The sequence below is a fragment of the Epinephelus lanceolatus genome, chromosome 13, assembly GCF_041903045.1.
Source record: "Epinephelus lanceolatus isolate andai-2023 chromosome 13, ASM4190304v1, whole genome shotgun sequence".
In the NCBI taxonomy this organism is placed as follows: Eukaryota; Metazoa; Chordata; class Actinopteri; order Perciformes; family Serranidae; genus Epinephelus; species Epinephelus lanceolatus.
Window position 1 is genome coordinate 22,112,225 of NC_135746.1, and position 12,356 is coordinate 22,124,580.

The following is a 12,356-nucleotide window of genomic DNA, read 5'->3' on the forward strand; positions in this document are numbered from 1 at the left end:
TTTGCATTTTTCATAATATCATGTCAACTTATCTAAAGTGACGTACAGTCAGGTCCATAATTATTTGGACAATGATACAGCTGTCATCATTTTGGCTCTGTACACCACCACAATGGGTTTTAAATGAAACAATGAATACCTGCTTAAAGTGCAGACTCTCAGCTTTCATTTAAGGCTTTTTTCAAAAATGTAGTATGAACCGTGTAGGAATTACAACCATTTCTTCACACAGTCCCCCGACTTTAAGGGCTCATAAGTATTTGGACAAACTAACATAATCATCAATTAAACAGTCAGTTTTAATACTTGGTTGCAAATCCTTTACAGTCAATGACTGCCTGAAGTGTTGGACACATAGGCATCATCAGATGCTGGGTTTCTTCCCTGGTGATGCTCTGCCAGCCCTTTACTGCAGCCGTCTGCACTTCCTGCTTGTGTTTTGGGTGTTTTGCCCTCAGTTTTGGCTTCAGCAAGAGAAACGCATACTCAATTGGATTCAGGTCAGATGATATGACTTGGCCATGCAGAACATTCCACTTCTTTGCCTTAAAAATGTCTTTGGTTGCTTTTCCAGTATGCTTCAGGTCAATGTCCAACGGCACTGTGAAGCATCGTCCAATGTTTTGAAGCATTTGGTTGAATCTGAGCAGATAATGTAGCCCCAAACACTTCAGCTTTCATCCTGCTGCTCTTGTCAGCAGTCACATCATCAATAAATACAAGAGAACCAGTTCCACTGGCAGCCATACATGGCCATGACATAACAGTACCTCCACCATGCTTCACTGATGAGGTGGTGTGCTTTGGATCATGAGCAGTTCCTTCTCTTCTTCCTTCTCTTGTCTTCCCATCATTCTGGTAGTTGATCTTTGTTTTATCTGTCCATAGTATGCTGTTCCACAACTGTACAGGCTTTTTAGATGGTTTTTGACAAACTCTAATCTGGCCTTCCATTTTTAAGGCTAACCAATGGTTTGCATCTTGTGATAAACCCTCTGTATTTATTCTAGTGAAGTCTTGTCTTGCTTACAAGAGCAGCAGGATGAAAGCTGAAGTGTTTGGGGCACCATTATCTGCTCAGATTCAACCAAATGCTTCAAAACTCATTGGGCGATGCTTCACAGTGCCGTTGGACATTGACCTGAAGCATATTGCAAAAGCAACCAAAGACATTTTTAAGGCAAAGAAGTGGAATGTTCTGTGATGGCCAAGTCATATCATCTGACCTGAATCCAACTGAGCATGCGTTTCTCTTGCTGAAGCCAAAACTGAGGGCAAAACACCCAAAACACAAGCAGGAAGTGCAGACGGCTGCAGTAAAGGGCTGGCAGAGCATCACCAGGGAAGAAACCCAGCATCTGATGATACCTATGTGTCCAACACTTCAGGCAGTCATTGACTGCAAAGGATTTGCAACCAAGTATTAAAACTGACTGTTTAATTGATGATTATGTTAATTTGTCCAAATACTTAAGAGCCCTTAAAGTCGGGGGACTGTGTGAAGAAATGGTTGTCATTCCTACACGGTTCATACTACATTTTTGAAAAAAGCCTTAAATGAAAGCTGAGAGTCTGCACTTTAAGCAGGTATTCATTGTTTCATTTAAAACCCATTGTGGTGGTGTACAGAGCCAAAATGACAACAACTGTATCATTGTCCAAATAATTATGGACCTGACTGTATATGACCTGACTTTGTCATGTGGATGTGGAGGGGATGTTGGATGTCATGTCATCTAGGCAACAAGCTGTGGACCACTGTTCAAACCCAAAAAGCAACAAAAACGGTTGTGATTTTTCCTGCCTGGATAGTAACACAAAAGCAGTTGTTTTTTACTGAGACCTCGCTGCTTTTCCTGCAAAGATAATGGCATGAAAAGCAATTGCTTTTTTACAGATACATTGCTGCTTTTCCTTAAAAGATAGCAGCATGAAGACACACTGTTTCTTTTTTTGCCTGGATAGAAGCATGAAAAGAGATTGTTTTTAGTGAGACATTGCTGCTTTTTCTTTATTTGTGCCTAAACCTAACTATGTGTTAACCACAGTGTTAGTGAAACATAAAATTTCAGTGTATCTGCTGCATAACAAATAACATAACATGCTGCATTTCCTGCAAGGATAGTGGCATGAAAAGCAGTTGTATTAACAGCGACATCATTGCTTTTCTTGCAAAGACAGTGGTATGAAAAGTGACAGTTTTTTACCGAGACATCACAGCTCTTCCTGCATGAAACGGTTGTTTTCTACAGACCCATCGCTGCTATTCCTGCAAGAATAGACGCATGAAAAGCAGTTGTCTTTTACAGAGATGTCCCTGTTTTTCCTGCAGGGATCATGGCACAAAATGTGATTATTTTTATATGGAGACATTGCTGCTTTTCCTTTTTTGTGACTAAACCTAACTACATTTTAACCACAGCTTTACTGAAACAAAAAATTTCAATGTATCTGCTGCATAATAACATGCAAATGTATCATATGCATCATTTGCAGAAATGCACAATGCCCACAATTTTTCTGGCGACTGGGTTGAGGTGGGGCTAACTTTAATTACTGTTATATACAGTTTAATATTAATAATATAAATAATCTAAATCTGCATAGCAGCTTTAGTTTTTAAATAAATGTAGCTGGTGGAGTATTTGCCCCCAAAATCTAGAAGTAGCCTAGTCTTACAAAGTAGCATCAAATGTAAACAATACTTGAGTAAATGTACTTAGTTACATCATTATCATCATCATCGTCATCATCATCACTGATCCACACAGTGTGTCTTGTGATGAGGGTTTAACTGGGATTCACTCATATTGTGGAGAGGTGGGGGGAGACAGGGGTGGGTGGATGGATGGGTGTAGGGGGAGGATTCCTGCAGTGGGAGGGAGGTGAGGGATGGAGGCGTGGTGCTGAATGAACAGCTCCTCTGCTCATAAAGTAATCAGAGAGCTCCTCTGCTCCGTCAGAGCAGCGCACAGCCATGAGCCAGCCGAGCTCCCCGTCCTCCAGACCCGCGCTCGCACTCCGCCCGTCCCCCTGACGCGCACCACAGCACCATGAAGAGGCAAAACGTGAGGACCCTCGCCCTCATCATCTGCACCTTCACCTACCTGATCGTCGGCGCCGCGATCTTCGACGCGCTGGAGTCCCAGAAGGAGACGACCCAGAGGAAGGAGCTGGACCTGAGGAAAGCGGAGCTGCTCAGGAACTTCAACCTGTCCGCGGAGGACTTTGGCGAGCTGGAGAAGGTGGTGCTGGAGCTCAAGCCGCACAAAGCCGGGGTGCAGTGGAAATTCGCCGGCTCCTTTTACTTCGCCATCACTGTGATCACCACCATAGGTAAGAGACTGACCATGTCTGAACTTTGGCTTTTATTTTACTGCGACATAAAAGTTCATATATTGGTTATACTTCGGTTTCTGTTTAATTTGAGGCAAAATCCATGCCTTTAAACCTCAGTGGAATAATCTGTGGGCTGCATGAGCCAAGCATGTTGTTTTAAAGGACATGAACATCACAGCAAATCCTAAAGGGAATATTGTAGCAGATTCACAGACATTTAAATACTCACAGGAACACTGTGTAATAATTTGAGCAATACCACAGACTGAATATACTCATAACCTCAATATTAAGTACAACAGGTGGCCTACCAAAAATCCCCTACAGCTATAACAACAAATGACCAGATATTCACTAAGGTAAATATTAATACTGCAGTATAAAATACTCCATTACCAGTATAGGCCCTACACTGAGTGAGCATCAGTGGAAAAATATTGGAAAAGAAGTGTTAAAACAACGACTCAAAATGCAGAAAAATGGCAGCATTATATTACTCTGACCTGGGGAACCCACTGGTTGTTACTGGTTGTGAATGTTATACTGTGGTTACTGTACTTAGTGTTACTGTAATTTGAAGCATTCTCCGGCACAAGAATTCCCCTCTGGATAAATAGAGTTTAATTGAACTGAATATTGTTTCATGCTACTGCCCACTTGCAGTGTAATATACTGAGTGGTTTAATCTATACCAGTGCATCTTGTTTTATAAGATCATTATATGTTTTGTGTGTCAAATCTGAATCTGCAGAGAAACCAGCACCTGTAGCTGTCAGATGAGTAGAGCTAAAGCAGGATAAAATGGAAATACTCAAATTAAGTACTTAAAGGTCCAGTGTGTAGGTTTTAGGGAGATAATACAATGCATGTGTTTTCTTTAGTGTATAATCACCCAAGAATAAGAATCATTGTGTTTTAGTTACCTCAGAATGAGCTGTTGAGAGAGCAGGTCCTCATCTATTGAGTCTGCTATGTTGCATCACTGTGTTTCTATAGTAGCCCAGGATGGATAAACAAAGCACTGGCTCTAGATAGGGTGATTCACGTTTCTGGGTTGGCCACTGTACTTAGCAGCCCCTCTGTGACGAGAGAGTGTCGGAAAACACTGATTTTTTTCTAACATCAAACTAATTTATTTAGTGTTTTTACTGCTTAACATGACTGGGTCTGTTTGTTTTGGAGAGGAAGAGACCTCTGTGGATAATTTGGCTTCTGGTAAAAACCTCCTGAATGTCAGGATCTTACAGTAAGTTATCAGAAAAAAATGATGTGGTACTGGGCAAGTGTTCCATCTCCGACATGCCAAACAGCATAGGAAAAACACTGATTTCTAACATGAACTGCTTTATTCAGTGTTTTTACTGGTTGCAAAAGAGGAGGAGACTTCTGCGGATAATTCGGCTCCCAGTAATAGGGTTGCAGTGGCATACTGGTTTAAATGTGCATCATGATTTGAAAGCTGACAGTGTACATTTGCATATAAGATAAGATGAACTTAATTGTCCCAAGCGGGAAATTTGTTTTGGGCACATATAGTGCAACATAGCTGCATAGCAGATACAACCATTATATACAATCAATTATCAATTATCTAGAATACGAAAAAAGAAATGCAACTGGACGGTGAATCAACTTTCTTTTGATTTTTTTTGAAAAGGGAGACTTTTTTTACACAAACTTCCATTTTTAAAAAATGGTTTCAAGTAGGGTTTCAGTGGTCAACCTCAACTTAATTTTTCTTTTTTCACATACATCCATTAAGAAAATGGTTTCAAGTTTTCTTATAGTGATAAAACATTTGTTCAGCCAAAAAAAAAAAAAAATCTTTTTTTAATACCTTAACGGTCACTTTGACTTATAATACTGATAATTAAGTAATACCTTGATACCTTAAATCTCATACTGTTGCAACCCTACCCCGTAAAAACCTGCTGAACATCTGGATCAGAAATGAGGTGAGCACACATTTGCATGTGCTTGGTAAGCAGGCTGTAGGAAGTGTAGGAAAAACACAGATTTTTTTTAACGTGAAACTGCTTTATTCAGTGTTTTTACCATTTTCAATCACCTGGTCTGTTTGTTTTTGAGAGGATGAGACCTCTGTGAATAATTCAGCTCCTGGTTAAAACCTCCTGAGCAATGAACACTGAGGGAATCCTAAACAGGACAGGGTTCAGCTGGTTGCAATTTGCAGTTCTCACCACTAGATGCCACTAAATCCCCCTCAATTTTACCCACTGGACCTTTAAGTACAGCGGCTGAAGACACAGGAAACCTGCTCATGAATACATAACAGCATGATGATGATAATTATAACACAGCTGGAGGAAACATCATCAAATATCATTTATAAACTTAGTGGTAAGTGCAACAGGTGCACCACAAACCCCTGCAGCTGTGTTTTCATAATATAACCCTTATACCATGAAAGATTGCACCAATAATTCTTGAAACATATGTTTGTTATAGTGACAGCGATGAAGGTTAAATTACCATTTGTTAGATGATCTTACATGATGTGAATATAGATCATCACTGACACAAGTTTTTCACATCAGTATGAGGTGCTGGTGGCAGCTTGAAGCCCCATTACCGCAGTGTTAACACTGTGTGTATTGCTCCACACAGACTGAGCCCAGACAAACAGGTTGTCATCAGAGCCTTTTATACTCTAGCCTTTTACTGAAACGCAGCATTGAAAAGGGGGTCGCATCCGCAGCCGCCAAGTGAAGGACTATTAAGGACAAGCTTATCGTCAAATCTGAAATTGTGCTGCTCATAACTAAAGGTTGTTTTTTTCTCTAGAGAAGATGCTGCAGGAAACTTAAGTTATGAGACATTAATTTGCCTCTTCTCTTGTACTCATTATTCCTGCTCCAGAAAGCCCTGCAACAACACAAGGCTCCCAGCTCTTTACTCACTTTATCACACAGCCTTCAACATGAGCCGGTTTGTTTATTTCATTTTGACTTCACTCAGCTCTTTGCGTAACACTCTGCTTGTAGCTACAACCCCAAGCTTCACTTTGTCAGACATTTTAAATATTGGAAAATGAAACAAAAAAAGGATGCATGTTTACCTTTGTGCTATGATTTGTCACTTTGAGTGTAGTGTTTAGGGGATACATTGGCAGGAATGAAATATAGTATTATAAGCATGTTTTATTTAGTGTATAATCACCTGAATATAAGAACTGTTGGGTTTTCGTTACCTGAGAATGAGCTGTTTGTATTTAGATAGGAAGCAGGTCCTCGACCACAGTGATCGTATTGTGCCGCCATGTTCCTACTGTAGCTCAGAATGTATAAACCAAACACTGATTCTAGACAGGGCCATTTGTGTACTTTCATTTTGCATTGGCCACAGTAGTTCACAGCCCCACTGTGACGAGAGTGTGGTAAAAAAGTTTGCATGAAACTGCTTTATTCAGTGTTAAAATCACTGGGTTTGTTTGTTCTCCCAGTGCTCCCAGTAAAAACCTCCTCAGCAATAAACATTGAGGGAATTCTAACTGGGAGAATTACAGCTGGTGGCAATCTGCGATCCTAACCGACAGAAGCCACTATGTCTCCCTACATACCACAAACTGTTCCTTTAAAGCAGCTCTATGCAATTTCTGCCTAACACCAACCACCAAATTTATGGATTTTTCCACCTGGACCCTATTTTCCCATGTGTCTATGTCTACGTGACTAAGGGCAACAACAGTTTTTGAATTTAGTCCAATATTGAGAGAAGGTGCTGCAGAGTAATAGAACATCTTCCTTTACCTTTCATTTGATCCAGTCTGTTTGTTATTGACTCAACTCGCCAGACTTCAGAACAAGACTTCCCCATGAGTGAGATTTGGTTGGACACAAGTAGACCAGATGAAGCAACAGTTAATAAGGTGTTTTATTTCTCGGTAGGGGTCCTTTCCATAATGTTGTCAGACACTTAAAATAACAATCTGAGCTTGTCAGTGGCAAAAGAGGCACTTTAAGTGGATGCACATTGATGCTGAGCAATTGACCCAAACAACTATTTTGCATGTAGTGACCAGACTTCCTGGTTTGCCTGGGATTGTCCCCGATTTCAAGATGGGTGTGCCAGGTCCGTCAGATTCCAATACAAACTGATTTATTTGTTAGTTTCAATCAATTGATGGGTCGTTGCCAACTTAGTAGCTATGACGCTGGCAGCTCTTTCTCACAGAACTTGTCAGTACTCTAACAGTTAGCTGTCACACTGAAGAAAAAGGTTTTTTTTTTCTTAACAGCTCTTCATAAAGTACCTGGCAACAAAAAAATTGTACAGACTGCAAGACACATTTTTGGTCATGCTAGGTGGAAATGCTAGCATAAAAGATGATATCAATACAGGCAAACATAAGTGGTGGCTACGAGCAGGAAGTAGCACCGCTGTGACCGACTTCAGTGTGGCACACACAGGTGACAGCCATCTGAAACGGGCAGCTCAGGAGGGACCTTTGCCTACCATCGGGTGAAACATAAGCTGAACTTTCAATCCAGGGACTATATAGTTGGTCCTGTGCGTTATAGTGTTATTGATATTGACATTTGATATTTATTTCGAACACGTAAAAAAAAGACAGAAAGTAGTTTTTACAAATAATGAAAAGCAATCGTCAATGTATGGTTACTTTGATTTACACATTCGAAAAGGAGTGGGAGGAAGTATAAACTTAATAAATCCCACCCCTCCTCGTGGTTGTGCACCACCATACCGTCAGTGTCCCAATTTATGGTCACCCTAACATCGCAGCCCATTTCGCAGCTGCCGGCTGCAGCTCTCTCTCAATACTGGACCAATTTCAAAAATAGTTGTTCATATTAGACACAATAACATGTTAAAAAGGTTGAAAATATGTTAAGTTTCCCTGTAATGTCTCTTTAATCAGTTGCTTTGAAGACATCATGTTCATCTGTGATATTCTTAAACAGAGCTCAACAGGAATACAAGTACAAAATGGTCATAAAATGAGCATCTTTCTAAAGTTTGCTAGCGTTAGCTAACATTAGTTTCCATCTACTGGTCATACCAGACCAAGTAAAGCTGTAGTGGCAAACACTTGAGAGTTGAGAAATGGTTCATTTTATTGCTTATAAATTCAACTTTTTATTTGGGAGAGGGATATTGTGTTTTTATTCTTATAAATCAGACACACAATCTCACTTCATCATGTTCCTTTCATCTCTCAAGATCGCCGTGTCCTATCTCAGCCTGTGTTTAGTGACCGGGGCAGTTGTCAGTGGTGACCTGTGACTCTGTAACCCTATCAGATGCAGGCGACTAATTGCACACTAACCCAACCCCAGGTGTCTGTAACCGCATTCTGTAATTGCGAGCCCCGAGGCTGCTACAAACACAGTGATTGGCGTTGCAGCCTGCCATTAAGTATTAATGACAACACCAGACCCTCGATGTTCCGCTGGCCTCTTGGCACACAACATTAACACAGTAGATACTGTACTGTACACTGAATATCCTACAGCCATGACTTACAGTAAGGTCTGAATGCTGAGCCACAGGACGAAGGTGAAACATTGAATTCGTTAAGCCTTTATTTGAAGCTAAATCTGAGCTTAAGCTGTGATTTATTTCAAATTTCGATCAGAAAGGAGAGGCTACAGCTATTTACTGAAGAATAATAGACATGAACGTTTTATTTCCTGTCATATTCTTTGAAATTAGTCATCAAAGTCATTTTAGAAACGAGGCTCAGGACACTCTGATCCAACACAGGACACACCGAGGACCAGAGTGTGAAAACATGACATGATGCTCTCTGTATGAAAAATGAAGGAGAGGTCAGTCTGTTTTGAAATTAATATTGTATATAACTCATAGGTGGTTGATTCTATGAGAAAACATACATTTCCTGGATAAAAAAATCATATTTCTAAACTGCACATCGGCCAGTGGAAAAGATCTAGCACATGTCAAGATCTGGTCCCAGCATGCTCTACTAATAATTTAACATAAGTGAGGAAGGGAGGAGAAGCCGCAGTCAGTAATCAGTCAGCACTTTCCACAGAGGAAAGGGGAGGCGGAGGGCAGGGTGTCCATTTACTCACCAAGTGTGGGGGGAGAAGATTGAGGCGATGTGAGAAACACCACGAGGGGAAAATAAATGAGCTTTGAGTGAGAAAGCGCTCTCAAGATGGCGGGAGTGGATAAAAGTCTGGAGCTCAGGGGGATCTCTGCCACAGTCACCCTCCTCCAGGGGTACACATGTTGTCACGGCCACGTCAGCGAGCGTGTGACTGCTGCAGTTCAAGGTCATTTGGACCACGTAGAGGACAAACACACAACATGAAAACACTGTCGCACAAATAAGACATGGCTCATATCCTCTGTGTGTTATCTGATGTGCCGTGTGACATCTGATAACTGCAGGAACATGTCGTTCTTTTTGGGAAGCTGGCTTGTGTTTTTGTTTTTAATCATATGTTGACGTACATTAGTCTTTGTCTTTATGATATCACAGTGCATTTACATAAGCTGAATTAAATCAAATGACACACACACACACACAACATATTTTCTCACGTACTTCCAGTAGTATTGAGTCATGCAGAAAGTTTTGATTTTATTTGGCCAAGGTTCATCTATCCAACGCCAACATTCAGTGCTCATGCAGTAGTTTGGCCTTTTTGTAGCAAGGCTTTGGTCACATGGACGTGCACATGGTTCTATTCATAGTACAACTAAGGGGCCACATCAGCCCTCAGTAGTAAACTGGAGGCCTGCGAGGTGAGTTTATCATCCTCCTACTGCCAACATTGGGTGAAACAGAAACTCAGAAGTTGCTGCTGGGTCTGGAGTGATAATGTATAGGATGTTAAACTTAAAGTAATTTAACTGTGGTTTGCTTGACTGCAGTGTTTTGGACCGGCCTGAAGTGTGGAACCAGAGATTGGAGTATGCGCAGTTAACGTGCTTATGTGTGCAGTCTGCATGGTTACACAAAATGGACTGCACATGGACACCCACATAGTGGTTCATGCAGATTATTGCGGACACAGGTGGATTACGTCACATAGACCCTCGCACACAAGCAGACTTAAAGAAACTTATTCCCTAAAATAAACCTGCCATTAACTAGACCTTTTCATTAACCCTAACCATGATAATGGTGTATTTCCTGGAGCTTCCTGTTGTTGTGCTGTCGGTCATAGTAGGTGTTTCAGACCAGAGGTTTGAGGCCATGTTTTTCGCAGTGGAAAGAGTTCTTGTCATCTTTTCTCTTGACAAAATCAAATGACAAAAGTAATGGGAGTATTTCCAGCTCTTAAAGGTAAGCGTTTCCATCCCCCAAACTAGCTTACTGCTTTGTGATGTGCCTGCGCAGCACGACCATCACGAAAATGAATCCGCAATGTGATTGTTGCATTTCAAGTATTACTGAAATTGTATTAGTAATTAGTTACACTACTCATTACTGGAAAAAAAAAATTGATATTAATACTGTAATACCAGTAATGTGTTACTGCCCTACACTGCTTAATTGTACATTTTACTTACCAGGACACAATCTTTGCCTTAAGTATACTGTAGTTGTGCAGGTTTTGCCCAAAACAAATCTTCGGGTGTGTTTTTGTGGTGTGATTTTTTTAATTCATGTCGACAATAATCAAGTCTGATAATCACTTTAGTTGTTCTTTTATCTCAGACATGTATTAAGATGTTACATATGTTTTTTTGGCTTCTTGACATGTTTCGGTGGAAACTTCCACCTTCCTAAAAAGTGTGACTCAGTGGTGGTTGTGCCGTGTCTTTATCAGCTGATCTGTCAATCAGCTGATGTTAGGGAGGCGTGACCATCCTGTCAGTTTTGACAGATCAGCTGATAAAGACGCTAAAGAAACTGCAGACATAATGAACACCATTGAACTAATAATTGAGTCTATTACAGTACTCTACAACAGCAAATTGTAAGGGTTGGTTCACCCAATAAAAAAGCATTACCCAACCAGATAGTTTAATTGTCCATATTTAAAGATGTCTGTCTGTGGAATTTCTGCCTTTACCCCGTCTCAGTGGAAGTGAATGGAATTTTGTCTGTGGCACAGTTTTCATACTCTCTATTGAAAAAATAGTCCTTTACAAAATGTGAGTTCTGTGATTATTATGATTAATGAGGGCACTGTTTGTAGGAAGGCATGTTGATGTTGAAATAATACTTGTCATATTTCATGGAAACAGTATTAGGTTGAGGAGGAAATCTCAGAGTGACGTCACGAAAACTGGGCAAATAAAACCGAGACGATCAGATATCAGCAGGCGTGAGTTTTTTCTGTCATAATGTGGGTGAACTGGACCTTTATCTACTTACTGATCGAGTTCTTTGAAGTCGTGGAGAATTAACTTTGCAAAAGAATACATTTTGACTCTGACCTTTTGTCTAATATCTAATCTCTGAAGTCATTAACCGTCCTCTTAGGCTCATAAACAAATTTTTTTAAAGGATCGTTTAAAGTCACCATATGGTTGTAGTTAGAAAAACATTCCTTCCTGGATTTTTATTATTGTGAATCACTCTTGTTAAATAGTTTTTGTTCAAAGATCATTTGGCTGTTTGCCTGTTGCTGATTCAGTAGACATGAGCTCAGTGTTTCGATGGAGCGGCTCGTCATTTGTATTCTGCGACTCCATAACTGTAGAGAGAGGAAGAAAAGACAAATGCGTTCAAGGCATGCAATCTGTACCAGTCGCTATAATCCTAACAGATAGCATCCAGTCAGTGTCAAAGCACTTTAACTGTGTGAGGGAAAATCTGCCGGTTGGTTTGCAGTCAGACCCTCCATCACATTAAAAGTGTCTTGGATCAGAGAGCTGAAGCCCTTCCAGCTCTGGTTTAGTTGCTCCGTCACCAGCAGTGCATCAGTTGTTGATGAATTGGGAAGCTACCAACTGTGGAAGCACATTAGTGTGTGAATGTGAAGCAGGCTGTCGCTGAGAAAAAAAAAAAAAGAGCAGCAAATCCTCTCTGGGTCAGTGCATCTAATGTTTCT

General features: G+C 40.6%; 1 protein-coding gene across 1 annotated transcript in view; it reads left to right on the plus strand.

Moving 5' to 3' along the window:
• Positions 1-2,967: 2,967 nt before the first annotated feature.
• Positions 2,968-12,356, plus strand: part of kcnk3a (potassium channel, subfamily K, member 3a) — a 60,383-nt gene continuing 50,994 nt past the window's right edge. Inside the window, exon 1 of the mRNA XM_033647986.2 lies at positions 2,968-3,336. Coding sequence (XP_033503877.2) covers positions 3,054-3,336 — 283 coding nt within the window. The 5' untranslated portion in view covers positions 2,968-3,053. The remainder of the gene's footprint in view (positions 3,337-12,356) is intronic.